The sequence below is a fragment of the Balaenoptera ricei genome, chromosome 20 (genome assembly GCF_028023285.1).
Source record: "Balaenoptera ricei isolate mBalRic1 chromosome 20, mBalRic1.hap2, whole genome shotgun sequence".
Classification (NCBI taxonomy): Eukaryota; Metazoa; Chordata; class Mammalia; order Artiodactyla; family Balaenopteridae; genus Balaenoptera; species Balaenoptera ricei.
In genome coordinates, this window is record NC_082658.1 from 50080355 (window position 1) to 50097309 (window position 16955).

Genomic DNA, 16955 nt, shown 5'->3' on the forward strand with positions numbered 1-16955 from the left:
AGGTTTATAAAGTTAGGAAAGCTCAGAACTTTGTCAGAATTGCCAATCTCCTTACACATCTTTGGAATTCCACAGAGAACTCTGTATGTGCTTGCACCTGCATAGTCAAGACTGGAAACAGGGCTGCCCTTAAGGAGTTTATATTCTGGTGGGGCAAAAACTTAGGATAATTGATGCTGTAAATAAATGTATTTTATAAACGGTGAGAAAATGAGCATTGGGCTCGCCAAAGTGGAGTGGTGTCGTCAGATGATTGTGAGTTGAGGGAAGGAGGCTTCTTTGGCAAGATGGATTGAGCCAAGCAACTGAGTTACGTCATCCTCCTGCGAGGAGACCTCATTCTCATTGAAGGCACCCCATGATCTCCTTGGTTAGCATACTGGGCTTTCATGATTTGTCCCTTCACTCCCTTGTTGGTTCTGCCACTTCTGTGTGTATAACTATACTCCAGCCTCCGAGCCACTTTTCTTTCTCTGAATGCATTACTTTTTTTGTGGCTTCCACACCTTTTCTCATTCTGTTCTTTCTGCCTAGAATTCTCTTTCCACCCTTGTCTGCCCAATTATCTCACACTTTAAAATCCAGTTCAAATGTCTGCCTCCTTTTAGAAAATTGAGGTATAATTCACATACCACAAAATTCATCCTTTTAAAATGTATAATTCAGTGGAACCACTACCACTATCTAATTCCAGGACATCTTCATCACACGAAAAAGAAAGCCCATACTCATTAGCAGTCACTCCCCATTTCCCTGACAGTCACTAATCTACTTTCTGTCTCTAGGGATTTGCCTATTATGGACATTTCACATAAATAGAATCAAACAGTATGTGGCCTTTTGTGACTGGATTTCTTCACTTAGCCTAATGTTTTCAATGTTCATCTATGGGGTAGCATGTATCAGTACTTCACTCCTTTCTATGGCTGAATAATACTCCCTTGTATATGGTTAAACCACATTTGGTTTATTCACTGATCAGTCAATGGACATTTGGATTGAGTCCACTTTTTAACTATTATGAATGATGCTATGAATATTCACGTACATGTTTCTGTGTGAATATGTTTTCAATTCTCTTGTATACATACCTAGGAGTAGAACTGCTGGGTCATCTGGTAGCTCTACGTGTGACGTTTGAGGAACTGCCAAACTGTTTTCCACAGCAGCTGCACCGTTTTACATTCCTACCAGCAATGAGTGAAGGTTCTCATTTTTCTATATCAACACTTATCAACACTTAAAAAAAAAAATTATAGCCATTCTAGTGGGTGTGAAGTGGTATCTCATTGTGGTTTCAACTTGTATTTGCATTTCCCTGATGACTGACACGTTGAGCAGCTCCTCATGTGCTTATTGGGCATCTGTATATCTTCTTCGAAAAAATGTCAGTTCAACTCCTTTGCCCATTTTAAAATTGGATTGTCTTTCTGTTGTTGAGTTGTGAAAGTTCTTTTTATAGTCTGGATACTAGACTCCTTGTCAGATACATGAATTGCAGATATTTTCTCCATTTCCATGTGTTGTCTTTTTACTTTCTTGATCATGTGCATTGAAGCACTAAAGTTTTAAATTTTGATGAAGTCCAATTTTTGTATTTTTTCTTTTGGTGCTTGTGCTTTTGGTGTTACACCTATGATACCATTATCTAATCCAAAATTATGAAGATTTACACCTATATTTTCTTCTAAGTATTTTATAGTTTTAGCTCTTACATTTAGGTCTTCAATCCATTTTGAGTTAATTTTTGTATATGGTGTGAAGTAAGGATTCAGTTTCATTCCTTTGCATGTAGATGTCCAACTGTCCCGGTACCATTTGTTGAAAAGACTATTTATTCTTTACCCATTGGGTGGTCTTGAGACTCTTGTCAAAAATCAGTTGACCATAAGTACATGGGTTTACTTCTGGACTCTCAATTCTATTCCCTTGATCTGTATGTCTTTCCTCATGCCAGCACCACACTGTTCTGATTATTATAGATTTGTAGTAAGCTTTAAAATCAGAAAGTATGAGTCTTCCAATTTTGTTCTTTTTCAAGATTGTTTTGGCTGTTTTGAGTCTTTTGCAATGTCACCATTTTTTGTCTCATCCAGAGTGTTTTTCTCCCTCAAGACACCACGGCACCTATACTAACTCTCTACTTTGTTGTACAATTATTTTTATATCTGTGTCCCACCCCTGTTAAGCTTTGAACAACTCACGGGCTGTGTCTTACTCATTTTTTGACTTCCACAGCACAGCACAGTTCTTGTTTAACTGTAGTACTCCATGAATGACTTTGAAAGTAAAAAAGACAGGAAGAACAAAAGTTTGTAGACACCCATTTGACCAAAGAATGGTGACAAAGTGAGACATAGATAGTAACTCTCCTGAACAGATTTAGCTGGGTAGAGCTGGTAGACATAGGTTAGGCAACTTGGGCATCTTTATTGGAAACGGCAGGATTGCAGACTCCCAGAAGCCTCCAGGCGCATCCAAGTGCTGTTGAGGATGATGTGATGTTCCTGGATGGTACTTAATAGCAGGGCTTCTTTCTTCAACAAGTAGCATCCTGGAGCTGATTGAAGAAAAGTCAGAAATAGGAAATGCCCACATCTAGCTATTAGCTTCCCAGCTGTGGGCAAGAGCCCTGCTGCTGGAAAAGGAGAGGAGAACACAGAGGGGCAAAGTTTGGTAGAAAATCCACAAGAATGTCTTTAAACAGACCAGGCCCACATGGAGGAAGTGAAATATGAGGAGAGTTTAGTGGTTTCTCTGAAACTGTAACCTAGAGATTACAGTAGTGTTGATGATGAGTTATGTCAAAATTACCCTTCAGACCACTTTCCCCTCCCATATTGCGTTATTCTCTTAGATGAGCTCTGTGAGATGATAGTAAGTTGTTATCTACGGAGCGCTTACCAGGAATCAGCACCCAAAGGCATTATCTCGTCTAGTTCTGACAAATATGTAAGGTACCTGTGTTAATTCCTTCCCTCTTTCACAGATAAGGGAACCGAAACTCAGAGAAGTTAGGTCGCTTGTCAGATTTCTTAGATAACATGTGGCAGAGCCAGGGCTCAGGTCTCCCCTTTGTGCAGGATTGTACCACACCGCACTTACAGAGGAAGAGTTAGTGTTTTTGGCACACGTGGAAACTGAGGCAAAAATGAGCTTAAGTAACTTGCCTTAAAGTGGGGAAATGATGACAGTGTGTGCCCGGTACTGCTGGGTTCACACGAGTGTGCATTCATGCTTACTTTGACTATGAGCTCTTCAAGCATTTACAAGCGTCCTGTTAGATATTGGTCTTCAGCATTTCTCAGTCTGACACTATGACTTTCCTACAGGGGAGAAATCGGGTGGAGCAGCCAACCCAAGTAGTGCAGTCTGCTCTGCACGTTTCTCCCTAAAACTAATGACTTGTCATTCTGGGGTGTGTGTTGCTTGGTTTTCTTTTTCATAAAAAAAGCCATATAGCTTTATAACAGTGAAGCCAAAAATAAATCCAAGTCTCCTGATTCTTGAAAAGGAAGTTGTTTGGAGTGCTTTGGTGGAAATGTGAAGAGTTCTGTCTTTTAAATGTAAATTCTGTGAATTCTTAGGAATTAGTATGTCTGCTTATGGCCTTATGTAGGATTTTTTTTTTTAACAAGTAGGATTTAAAAAAAAAACTGCGGCTTCCTTAAAAGGTCCTGTGGTCCTCTCCTCACTCTGTCTTTTTTTCTAGGGCTACTCACATCACTAGATTTAAAGAATCTAAGTCTGTCCAAAATCAAACAAACTTAGCTTTTTGCTCATTAATGGTAGTTTTAAGAAAAAAAAAAAAAAAAAAAAACCAGAAAGAAGAAACTGAACAAATTAAATTTCCTTACAGTCTGGCATGTAATTTCTATTAGGTTTCAAGATCATGAACATGTACTAATTTAGGAGGCCGCCTTACTATCCCCCAAAGACATTTCAAAATAGGTAGAACAGTCAGTCCTCAAATATGTTCTCATTTCCCTCTGTCATTAAAATGTAGATCTGTTTCAGGAGGCTCACAGAGCTCCATGGTTAAGAAATCCTCAATTTCATGTACCACCTATAATCAAAGCACATCTTTCTTTCTTCGTAAAAGAGATTTTTTTTTTCATTATGACCAAAACAAATTACCTTCATTACAGAAAATTACAGATTTTTAAAAGGAAGAAAATTTAAATCACCCATAATTCTGATTAATAGACATATTTCAGTCTTTCTTTTTATGCATATATTTTTAAATGAAATAAGTTTATACTTTAGTTACTATGTAACCTGTTTTTCTCATTTAGCAGGTTTTAATAGTTTTCTGTGTCATTTGATCTAGAGCTATAATATTTTTAGTGATTGCATAGTATTGCATAGTACAGAGTATTTACTGTTAAAATCGTAACAGTAGTTAACATTTACCATGGAATTAATACATGCCAGGTACTATGTTACGAGCATTGGCTGTGCTGTCTTTCAATAACTGTATAGATTATACACATTATCATCATCCCAATTTTATGGCTCAGAAAACTGAGGCTCAGAGAGTTTGGTCACTTGCCCAAGTCACTCACTTAGCAAGTTACACAGACAGTATTAGAACTCATGACTGGTGACTCCAGATTCCTTCATCCTAAGTACTATCATCTGTTGCCCTTGAAATGTATGTGATCATTTCACTTTTGATGGATTTTTAGGCTATTTCCAGTTTTTCACATTTATAAACATTATGACAGTGGAAAAGTTCGTGTGTGTGTATGTTTTCTGAGCCTTCGTAATTATTAACTTCAGATTAACTGCCGTAAAGGAAATTGCAGTGATCTAAAGCTATGTAAAATGCTAAGATTTTTTGATAGATATTTTTAAATTGCCTTTAAGAAAGGTTATACAGGAACTTCCCTGGTGGCGCAGCGGTTAAGAATCCGTCTGCCAATGCAGGGGACACGGGTTCGAGCCCTGGTCTGGGACGATCCCCCCTGCCGCGGAGCAACTAAGCCCGTGCACCGCAACTACTGTGCCTGCGCTCTAGAGCCCGTGAGCCACAACTACTGAGCCTGCATGCCACAGCTACTGAAGCCTGTGTGCCTACAGCCCGTGCTCCGAAACAAAGAGAAGCCACTGCAATGAGAAGCCCCTGCACCGCGACGAAGAGTAGCCCCCCCCCTTTGCTGCAACCAGAGAAAGCCCACATGCAGCAAGGAAGACCTAATGCAGCCAAAAATAAAATAATAAAAATAAATAAATTTATTTTTAAAAAAAAGAAAGTTTATACAAATTCACCTTCCCATTGGCCCAGCAGTGAATGGGAAAAAAAATCTACACCTATATTATCTTCTTTTAATATTTATTTATTTTGTTATTTTGGCTGCTCCGGGTCTTAGTTGTGGCACGTGGGATCTTTGTTGCGGCATGCGAACTCTTAGTTGAGGCATGCATGTGGGGTCTAGTTCCCCTATCAGGGATCAAACCCGGGCCCCCTGCATTGGGAGCGTGCAGTCTTACCCACTGGACCACCAGGGAAGTCCCTATATCTATATATCTTCTCAGAGCCTTTTTTGCTCCACTTTCTATCCTGGGTCTTCTCGGTTTTCCTCCTGGAGTTAAGGGACGTGTATCCCTGAGCAAAGCGGTGAGGAGAGTCGTCCTTTCCTCCCCCTCTGCACCACCATCACCACCACTACATCATCTACTGCGGACAAGCACATTCTGTACATAGATTTTGCTTGCCCCCCAGATCCCTCAGCGAATTTCAAGTTCATTTCAGGTGGTAACACTTCTTTTGGAAAGCAGCATGGTAAAGTGGAAAGAACATGGACTTTGGAGTTAGTCAGACCAATATCTCAATCTCAACCATTCGGACTTACCAGTTATGCTTCATTAGACCAGTCCCTTATTGTCCCCAAGCCTGTCTTATCATCTATAAAGCAGGAGTAAGAATACCTTCTTCGCTGCATAATCATAAGCAGTAGGTTCACAGGAAAATGCCAGTCATGGTGCTTGGTGCACAGTAGGTGCTCGATAGATGTTCCCTCCTCTTTTTTATTCCGCCCACAGTACTTGGTTCAGTGCTGTACATGGGGAAGGTGCCTAGAAACATAGCACACGCTTGTCCTATGAGTAAAAGTAGCCCCGACAGACATGAGAGTGTGCGTGTGTGCATGTGTGCATGCCTGGGGCCAGTGGCCCAGGAGCCTAAACTAGCACTAGACTCTGATGACCTGCAGTGTTCCCAGACGCCACATGTCTGAGTCCGTGCTCTGTACAGCTCTAGTCCCGTGGTCAAGAGGAGTACTTGGGAATTTGAATTCTCACTTAAGGAAAATCAGTTTCTTAGGAGACCCCTTTGTAAGTTTTACATAGCCGTGCAGAAACACAGGTTCCATAGTAAGTGAGTTCCACAGTGTGGAGCCCTGTCCTCTGATCAGTGGACGGTCGGAATTCTCCGCTCCTGTGGGTTCTCGCCAGGAAGCGTGAGCATCTGCCCAACCCTCCCTGTGAGGTGCGGCCACACACTCCTCCCCAGGTGGCAGAAACCACGGGCGCTGGCGACGCCCCGGGCCTCACAGCCTCTCCCTGAGGCCAAGTGCGGGGTCCCACAGGCTCTGGTATTGTCATCTTGATCCTTTCCTTGCTTGCTGTTTCTGTCACCCCTACATCTTAGTTACCACTTCTTTTGCAAACTGTTTTTCTTGTTTACATAGCACCAGCGGTATTCAACCCCACCCCACCTTCTAAACAAAAAATGCAGAAGGAAAAAGTTGAAGTACGGAGGGGTAGATTTTAAAGGTCAGATGCAAAGTTCCTCTGAAAAAGTTGCAGTCTTATTTCGACTGATGGCTTTTCAGGATGTTTGTTCTTACAGTGCAAGCTACTGTTTGTGTCCCTTTTTGAAAGAGAACTTTGCTTGATCACCGTGTATTTCATTAGCTTCTCCGTGAGAAACCAGGCTCCCCTTGAACTAGGGCCAGTTGAGTGCTTTTTTCTTTTTCTTTGTTTTCTTTGTTTTAAATCATTTTTTGACAAGTGTCTAGGAAGTGGCCTCGTATAGTGCTTGGGCTTTAGATGGGCCTGGGCTGCCTCCACTCTGCTGTTGACTAGCTGTGTGACTTTGGGCAGGTGACCTCTCCTCTTTGAGCTTTTTGAGTCTCCTCGTCAATAAGACCGCTGTGAGTAAGATCATGTCTGAATAGTAATGAGATGATGTACGCAAAGTGCCGGGCCAAGCGACCTGCACACGGTAGGCCCTGATGTAGGTATATTGGGTCACTCAAGTTACAGCCCAAACCCGAAGTCACTGGGATGGGCGACGGCAAAGCGTCCATCCTAGGCAGTGGCTGGACAGCATCACCGCTGACTGTATTTTGTTCATTTTTTAGAAAATAGTCCAAGCAATGTCAACTTTCATTGTTTTCCAGTACTTTAAATTCTTTTCTTACTTCATAAAGCTGACTTAAATTTAAACTTGCGAATCTACTTGACTTTTGCCAATACTTCCTTTAACTTGACCGGTGGAGTCCTAACTGGCTTAAGTATTAAGGCAAATCCAATCTTTTCACACCGATTCCCAACGTGGGCACGTATTGACGTGGCCAGTGGTGATCAACAGGAGATAGCTCTCCAGCGGGAACTTGAACTCTCGCGCCGCACACTCCGTCTTGCCCCGGAGCTGCTTTGTAACCGATGACCGGACATGTCACCACCTCCCTCTGTGGTCGTCTTCTGTCCATGGAGAACCGTCGTGCGTAGATAACTGTTTACGAACTTTTTGAGCTGTTGAAACATAAACCGCTGCCGACTTGGAAAACAGTGGTCATTACTGTGGCCGAGCTTTGCGTCGGGTGGAGGGGTGGTGCCTCCCACTCTCGACCCAGTTGACTGTGCCGTCCCGGGGCCTGCTGCTCCGGAGCCGCTGCCAAGCTGGGAGCAGAAGATGAAGCGTAGGTGCCAACAGCACCTGCCAATTCTGGCCTCAACCCTGTGCGCTCATTTAAAACCCCCTAGGATGTTCCTTGTTTGGATGGGTCACATCTCTAAAATCAGATGGGAAAAGAAGCCTCTTGAATAAAACAGAAGAAAAAGAGGAAAACATTACACATAGCCAAAGAATTAGAATATAAAGTCAGTTCATATTAGACTTTTCTACCATCTCTCCATTCTTCATTTTTATTTTTTTCCCAGTAAGAGAATTAGAGACCCTTTTCCTTCTGGAGCCTCACTATGAAAGCTTGCGTAAGACTTCATGTGCCTGGGCCTTGGTTTTCTTATCTGTAAAATGAAGACGGAGGTGCCTTCCTGCTTTGCCATGGTTCTGTGCTTGCACAGACTGAAAGCTTTCAAGATATAAATATCTGCTGACTTGAAGAAGCATTAGGGTAAAACACAGAGTCATTTGAGCTTCCCAGGAGCTGGGGGATCATCCATGTACAATATGATTCTTTTAAACAAGTTCTCTCAGGATTGAATTTTTCCTTTCCCCAAGAGCTCTGTAAAAATAGTATTTTCTTGCCAGAGACATCGAGGCCTCAGAACTACTGCCCTCGTTCTATGAACGTGTTGCGTGGTTTGTGTCCGGCTTAGGGTCTTTTTACCAGACAGCCCGGCTCCGTTCTGAGAGGCTGACTCAGCAGAGCCCCAGCGCGGCGCAGGCTGGGAGCCGGTGAGACCTCCCTGCTCCCGTGTGTATCCGAGGCGGAGGCAGTGTCACACCACTGCTTCTTTCTCCATTTTACTGTACATGTTTTCAGGGCGTTTCCCCTAGTTCTCCTCAGGTTGTGAGAACTTAAGCCCAGCACGTCTCTCGTTTTTGTTCATGGCCTGGTCAGGGGCCACACAGGGCTTCTCAGTGATGCCCATCTCCCCCGCACCTGCCATCCACACAGTCCCTGCCCCGTTCCCTGTGGCACTGTCTTAACCTCTGACCTGCCCCTCGTGTTTGCCAGAGATCCTCTTTCCTTCCCCTTGATTGAAATCCCACATAACCCCAAAGGCTCTAGGAGTAAGGGTCTAATGTTTGATTATGGAAATTTTCAATTATATACAAAAGTAGAGAAAACAGAAAAGTAGAAGAAATAAGCTACCAAAAAGCAGAGAAAATAAGCTACGAGGATATAATGTGCAGCACAGGGGATATAGCCAATATTTTATAATAACTATAAATGGAGCATCACCTTTCAAAACTGTGAATCACTCAGAAACCAACACAACATTGTAAATCAACTACACGTCAACTTTTAGAAGTTGTGAATTGCTATATTGTACACCTGTAACTTACATAATATTGTACAGCAACTACACTTCAAAAAAAATAGAGAAAACAGTATAATGCACCTCATGTACCCACCACCCAGCTTCACTAATCTTGTTTCATCTGCTCCTCCCAGCGCTAGATTATTTTGAAGCAAGTCTCACACGTCATGTCGTTTCTAGTTTCCTTTTTTAAAAATCTCGAATTCGGGACTTCCCCGGTGGTCCAGTGGTTAAGACTCAGCCTTCCAATGCAGGGGGTGCGGGTTCAATCCCTGGTCGAGGAACTAAGGTCCCACATGCTGCAGGGTACGGCAAAAAAAAAAAAAAAAAAAAAAATCCCCAGCTCCTCCCCGTGTACCTGAGAGAAGGGCACTCCAGGTTTCCTTTCGTGTGGCCCAGCCACCTCTCGGGTTTCCCAAGCTGCCAGCCTGGTCAGAAGTAGACGTCTCTCCCCTGTCCACCCACAGCCCCTTTCAGGTGGAGGAGCTCATAGAAGAATACGATCCAGTTCCTCTGCCTGGTGAGGGTTCCTTTAGAAAGAAGATGGCACTTAGATGAGGAGGGAAGCCTGCTTCAAGCCTGAGAGGGACAGGGTAGGAAAAGGTACCTGATGCACACTTCACTGTCAGGGGAAAGGTGGACTTACTTGTTTCTATTCATGATTAGCTCCTATAGACAAGGAGAGACAAACCCCCCAAGACAAATCGGCCTCTGTGACAGCAAGTCACGGGCTCATTTCCACCACCCCTGCCCCTTCCTTACTAACAGGTAAGGCTGTCCTCCAGCACAGGATCTAAAGGCTTGTCCTGCCCTGTCTCCATTTTCAGATGCAGTGGCAGAATGTGGAGCATGTTGGTGACCAGAGCCCCTACGTCACCTCTGTCATTCTTCACATTAAACAGAACGTCCCCATCATCCGTGACAACCTGGCTTCCACGCGGAAATACTTCACGCAGTTCTGCATTAAATTTGCAAAGTAAGTCCCGGCCCGTCCTCATCACAGGGTTGTTCTGAGTGCCATGCTGACCGCCAGCATGCACCCAACCCAGGTGTCCCCGCCGTCCAACTAATTTTTTTGTACCCCAGAGAAGCGTAATAATCAAACTAAATTTGCTGCTTAAAGTCATAAATAGCAGTAGCAGGCATACAGTCATCCACCTCAAGACAGACAGAAGTGAGTGGGGAGCTCCTGTTATTTGAATTATGTGGACATATGGCACCCCTGCCTCCCTCCAGGTTTGGATAATTAAAATTATTTTTCAACATTTCATGTATGTATTTTGTCTCTCCAACTAGATGATAAGCTTTTTAAGGGTAGGAACCATGAGTTGTTTCTTTTGAGCCTTGTCTTCCTCCTTCCTCATAGCACTTGTTACTGTGGCTGCTGGAATATAGCCACTTGTGGACATGCATGAGCCCAGGGAAGGTACTAGAAATCGGGAAGAGCAAGTCAGGGAGCCAGTCCATTGCCAAGTAGGTGGAGTGAACACTGCGCTGCGTGTCTTCCTGCCACGTCCTCCTGTGTGGCCATTTCTGGCTTGTTTTAAAGAGGGGAAATGGTTTGGTCCCTTGCCAGTCAGCATCTGGCTATAGCACGGTTTCTCTGGAGACTGAACACCGCGGAGGGTCAGTGCCTCCTCTGACCAAGTATCAAACAAGCATTTTGGCAGACTTCGCAGGCAAGGGCCTCAGGAAGATCGGCCCAGTCCCAGCTACTGAATTTAGGTTGTTCTCATCCAAGTCCCAAAGGGTGATTGAGGGCTCCAAGTTTCTGTCTTCCCCAGATCTCTCCCAATTTGTATTCAATTAAGGCTTTCCCTCACAAACGAATCCCTAAGGAGCAACAGTTACGGAGTGGCTTGTGGCGTAAGCTTCAGTTCCCAGTTTGTCAGGAAAGGCTCGAGTGGACTCTCGCGGGAGACATTAACATGTGCGGGGCGGCAGGTGGACCAGGAGCTGACATTCCCTCCACTCTCTGGGTGCTCCTTAGCGTGTGTTAAAAGCATTGCCGATAAGTCACACTGTGACACTCCCCGTAACCCCGGGTAGAAACAGCGTCTCTATAAAAACCGACCGTGGCCAAGAATCTGCAGTGCGATGCACAGGGGTCTGATGGCGCTCAAGTTAAAGTGAGTCAGGGGTCCACTTACTTACCTGGTCCCGGCATCCGCCTCACATTCTCTCAGAGCCCTTTGCTTTCATTACTAAGCCCATATTGGGTGAGCTGGGAAGAGGATGCCCACCTCTCACATCTGGAAAAGTTTAACCTGTGATCTAGAAAGTGGTTTTCTCATTTAATCCACGGTACCCTCTCATCATTATAAAATCCCAGCTGAAGACCAGAACCCTCAGATGGGGGGCTGTGAGAAAACCCTTCTCCAGCCAAGAGCAGTAACTGCCACCACTGCGACGGCCTGGAGGAGCCTCTGGCAGTTACCCATCACATTGCTGGAACTCTTCCCACAAAGACATATCCCTGGTCCCTATATTTTCCCCACCCCACCCCCTATAGTCTAGCACACAGAGCCAGTTCACGGGCACGATCAAAGCCTACTCTAGTGTGAAGTAATATAGGTTATAAACTGTGTATGTCATTGCCATTAGTCGTAATGCAATCTCACACTACTTGGCTCTGGTTTAGAGCCTGAAGGATCCCTTCCACAGAGGCCCTTGTTCTCACTCCCTCCTGATCAATCGGCAGGCATTCCCGTAGATCTGATATCTGGAGCTGACATTTCTTTCCTTTTAACTTCCCTTCTCATCTCACTAATGCAAGGCCTTAGATGTTTCCTTTTGCCTCCACTGGGTCTCTGAAGCAACCACAGTCTTTGCTGTTTAGACATCAGGATCACCCCGCTGATTGAAACAACTGTTTGAACCATGAGTGACTTCCCTCATCCACTCAGCTGATTCTCCTCCATTCAGTCATGGAGATGATAGATCTCTTACTAGTGGTTGGAGGGATAAAATCAGAAGTCTTAAAAACGTCCTGGTAAAGTGCTGGTACCTATTATTTATTCAACGTGCAGTCAGTTGAGCACCTGCTGTGTTCCAGAGGCAGAGTTAAGTGCTTTGGCTTGGTAGACGTGGTCCCTATCTTCATCTGCCTTACGATCAAGTGGAGGGAAGTAGACGTGTAAGCAAATAAGTGTAACAGAGCAGGTTACATATGAGGCTAGAGGTCTGTGAACTCTGCAGAGTATGGTGGAGGTGACTGAGGAAAGGCTTCGTAGGAAAGTTGTCCTCGAGCAGAGTCCGGGAGACGTGTGTGCACTGACCTGCAAGGCCGTGGGGAGGGGCATTCCAGGCAGAGGGAGCAGTGGGAGCAAGTGCACAGAGGCAGCAAATAGCCTCTGCAGAGTCACAGGGTCTGCAAGTGGCCCAACCCGCTTGAAGCACAGGGTGCCAGGGCTTAGCAAGATGGGGCTGGGGAGAGAGACTCAAGACAGTGAAGGAAGGCCTGTCTGCAGCCATTGCAAGAATAGTAATCAGGGGAGCGTCTTGATCATATTTGCATCTGAAATATTGATAAATTTCTTTGACAGCTGATGGATTAGAAATGATAAGGCCAAAGGCTAGGAGACCAGTTAGGAAACAACTGCAAGAGCTCTAGTGAGAAAGAGAAGGGCAGCAGCAGGGGGATGGTCAGGAGGGGTGGGTGTGGGCATTCAGGGAAGAGCTGGGAACTGATTGGATATTGGGGTTGAGGGCAAGGGTACGGTTTCTGACTTGGATGACTGGGCAGAGGAGATCCAGTCCCCTGAGCCTGGTTTTGGGGTGGGGCTGAGTCTTGGATATGCTGGGGTCGGGGTACTGGTGCCATGCCAGTGGGATGTCCAATAGGCCACTGGGTATCAGAGTGGGCACCAGCATTCCGGAAAAGGTGTGGAGAGAGCAAAGAGCATGGCGAGCACAAGCCTGAGAGCAGCGTTTGAAGAGTGAGGAGAGGGAGAGGCTGGCCAGGCTTTACCTCGACCCCCAGGTCCTTTATTGCCATGGTCCTCCCTTCGTCGTGGGCCCTGTGTTCTCCTGGTCCGTTCACTCTGAATCTGGCCTGATTATAGGCATTTCTGGTTCCCACATCTTCTGTTCTGCACCAGTACAACTCAGCCTTCCCTACACAGGCCTCTGCAGTTTTTTTTCTAAAAAGCCCTCCTGACCTATTAAAATCATATTCTCCCTTTCCCCACACCAGCATCATCCATCTACCTGGCCCAGGTTGCCCTTCAGTCCCCAGTAAATTTTTTGGAGATCATGTATTTTGTTCCCTGATCTGACAGTTACCCCCTTAGCATTTATTTCCTGTTTTTTTTTGCATTTAAGATCGCATAACTACCTCATGTATATTCGACTATCATTATCTATTAGGATGTTTTCAGCTACTAGTCATAGAAGCCCTGACTCAGACTGACTTAAACAGAGGTGAATTTTTTTATTTCATATAACCAAAGTCCAGAGATAGGACAGATCCAAAGCTGATTGCCTCAGTGGTTCAGCAATGTCATTAAGGACCCAGGTTCTTTACTTACCCTGCTCTCCTTGGGCCTGGCTTCATCCTTAGAACGGTGGTAAAATGGCAGCTCTAGATGTTAAATCCAAATACACGAATACCCTAAAGAAGAAGAGAGACTTGCCCCAGCAGTGCAATGAAGTCCTTCCCTCCGGCGGGCTTCGATCACAAGCCACATCAGCACCAACAGCAGTCACCAAGGGACCCCATGCTCCGCCTGTCTGAGGCTGATTAGAACTCACCCCTGTAGTTCAGGAGGGATCAGCTTTTCCCCAGCATCCCAAGGCCAGATTTACCTAAATAAAACCAGGGCTACAGTTAGCAAGAAAAAGAATGGATGCTTGTAGACCACAGTAGTGTCTACTTTAATTCTCAGTTTTCTTATAGGAGGAAGTGGGGCCTTAAAAAAAGAAAAAAAAAAGGTTTCTGCAGTTCTTTACCAAAGAGAATATAAGCCGAATTTGTCACTTCTTTTTTATCCACAGCTCCTTCATTCCCAAGTTCATCACCCACCTCTTCAAGTGCAAGCCAATTAGCATGGTGGGAGCAGAACAGGTAAGACAAAACTGGGATACGACTGTTCCTTATGGCTTTTGTCGTAGATCAAACTGCATAACTTCCTAGTACAGAGCTACCGTGGAGAAGTAAAATCACTGATTTCCCTGTTTGAGGACAGAATGATGACCTGGCAGCTTAAATTATTCATCCATTTATTTAAAACATTTTCATTGAGCACCTCCTAAGGTGTTTGTCCTTAGACAAGTTGCTTAACCTTCCAGGGCTTTAGTTTCTTCGTCTATAAAATGGGGATACTCCCAGCAGCGCCTCACAGGGTAGTTGTGAGGATTAAACAGGATAATGCACTGAAGTGCTTGACCCAACGTCAGGCATATGAGAAGCCCTCAACAAATGCCAGCTGTTACTACTGATAGTTTGTTTCCACTGTCAGTGCCCATCTCCCCACATAGAAACATCTAGTCGATGCTTGCTGTAGGCTGTCTGGCTGATCAGCTTAGCAGAGTCAGAAATACTGTCTCAGCAAACTTCCTGGGAGGTTGCGTGGATTCAGACACTGACCGACTATGTCTGAGTGTAGAATGTCAGTGTTTGGAAATTCTTACCTCTTGCATGTCATAAACACAGAATGAATTCTGTCCTCGGGAAACAGCAGAATAATGCCCCAGCACGCCCAGTTTCATTACCACATGTTTATCGGGAATCCACTCTGTTCACCTCACTTTTGTGTGTGGTAGGAGAGGACGCGGAGTGATTGCTCTCTGTGTGTCTGAGAGAAGCTTTAGATTCTCAGTTACTAGGTTTCTGTCTCTAGACTTGATGAAGCCACTGGAACACAAAGTTGACTCATTGGGAGCATGTTTCCATGAGTTTGCAGCTCTGCCCAGGCCTTACAAGCTCATTTAGTGTCCAGTAGCATGATATTTTCATATTGTCACATGAACCCAATGTCTTATCTATTTTCCTCAGATTTTCTTTTCTTTAAAAGAATGTTAAAATAATCGGCTCACACTTCAAAGCCCGCACCTTCAGAAATATATCAATTTGGCCAGTATTTACTTCTGCTTTGAGATGTGGATGAGAAAACCATCTGTGAAACTGGTGTTTTACTTTCTCAGACCCCAGACAAATAGGAGTGGGTGACAGGAGAGCATAGATCTCAACAGGCCCAGCCTGGGGGAGGCCGTGGGTGAGAACTAAAGGCAACGTGGCCCTTGGAGGATTCCCACATGAAGTTCAGGTTTAGCTTGGGTCCGTGCTTGTCCTGAGTATCCGGCCTTAGAAACCCAAGCAGTCATGGAGCTGGAGGCGTGATCACTCAGGCAGCAAAACCATAGGAACCAAGAAGTTAACAAAGAGAAGTTCACAGATTAAAACAGATTCTGCCGCAAGTCTTGCAGCAACTGTAATCCAAACTTTAACAAAAGCTGTGAGAGTCAAAGCCAAGATTGAGGCCTAATCTCAGATGCCTCTGCTTTGCCACAGAAGTACTAGATCCTAAATTTAGACTACACTTTAATACTTGTGCCAAAAATAGGAAAGGAGACATTTTCCTGCTCTTGATTCTCTTCCTGATTACTGTATAAAGTAAATTATTTCTCTTTGGGCCCCAGAGTCCACTTGAGCAATTGCAAGGGCACGTGGAGCTGAACCATACCAGTATGTGTAATGCTTCTTGCTAGTTTGTGATTTTCAGAGAGTCTTTTGGGATTTGCAGGGTCATTAATTAGTCTTTTGGCCACAGTATCTATGACCGAGCACACAGTAGAAAAGGAATCCAGGGACTTCCCTGGTGGCGCAGTGGTTAAGAATCTGCCTGCCAATGCAGGGGACACGGGTTCGGGCCCTGGTCTGGGAAGATCCCACACGCTGCGGAGCAGCTAAGCCTGTGAGCCACAACTGCTGAGCCTGTGCTCTAGAGCCCACGAGCCACAACTGCTGAGCCCACACGCCACAACTACTGAGGCCTGCGCGCCTAGAGCCCGTGCTCCGCAACAAGAGAAGCCACCGCAATGAGAAGCCCATGCACTGCAACGAAGAGTGGCCCCCACTCGCCGCAACTAGAGAAAGCCCGCACGCAGCAACGAAGATCCAACGCAGCCAAAAATAAATTAATTAATTATTTTTAAAAAAGGAATCCATTTGCACAGACTACTTACCAGAGAGGAAGCAACACATTGTGGTGTCGGGAAAAGGACCCTAAAACTTGGGGTCCAGTCCCCGCTCTGCTTTTAATGGTCCCTGTGATCATGAGCAGTTGCTTCCTTGCTCTGGACTCAGTTTCCTCATGTTTAAATAAGAGCCCTGAATCAGACTCTCCACACGCCTCCTTCTAGATCTATTGTATTATGGATCTAAAATATTTTGAGGAGACTTCCCGGGTGGCACAGTGTTTAAGACTCTGCACTCCCAATGCAGGGGGCCTGGGTTTGATCCCTGGTCAGGGAACTAGACCCCACATGCATGCCACAACTAAGAGTTCTCATGCCTCAACTAAGGAGCCCACCTGCTGCAACTAAGACCCAGCGCAACCAAATAAGTAAATATTTTTTTAAAAATTCTTAAAAAAATAAAAATAAAATAATAAAATAAAATATTTTGAGCAATACAGTTCATGTCTATGAAGTATAGACATGAACTGTATTGCTCAAAATATTTTAGATCCATAAATATTTTCCTTTGTATTATCTTT

General features: G+C 44.7%; 1 protein-coding gene across 3 annotated transcripts in view; it reads left to right on the forward strand.

Moving 5' to 3' along the window:
* Positions 1–16955, forward strand: part of VPS53 (VPS53 subunit of GARP complex) — a 133128-nt gene that overhangs the window by 100440 nt on the left and 15733 nt on the right. For all 3 annotated transcript variants that reach the window (XM_059908274.1, XM_059908273.1, XM_059908275.1), the window contains 2 exons: positions 10065–10213; positions 14233–14302. In XM_059908274.1, the coding sequence (XP_059764257.1) occupies positions 10065–10213; positions 14233–14302 (219 nt within the window). The remainder of the gene's footprint in view (positions 1–10064; positions 10214–14232; positions 14303–16955) is intronic.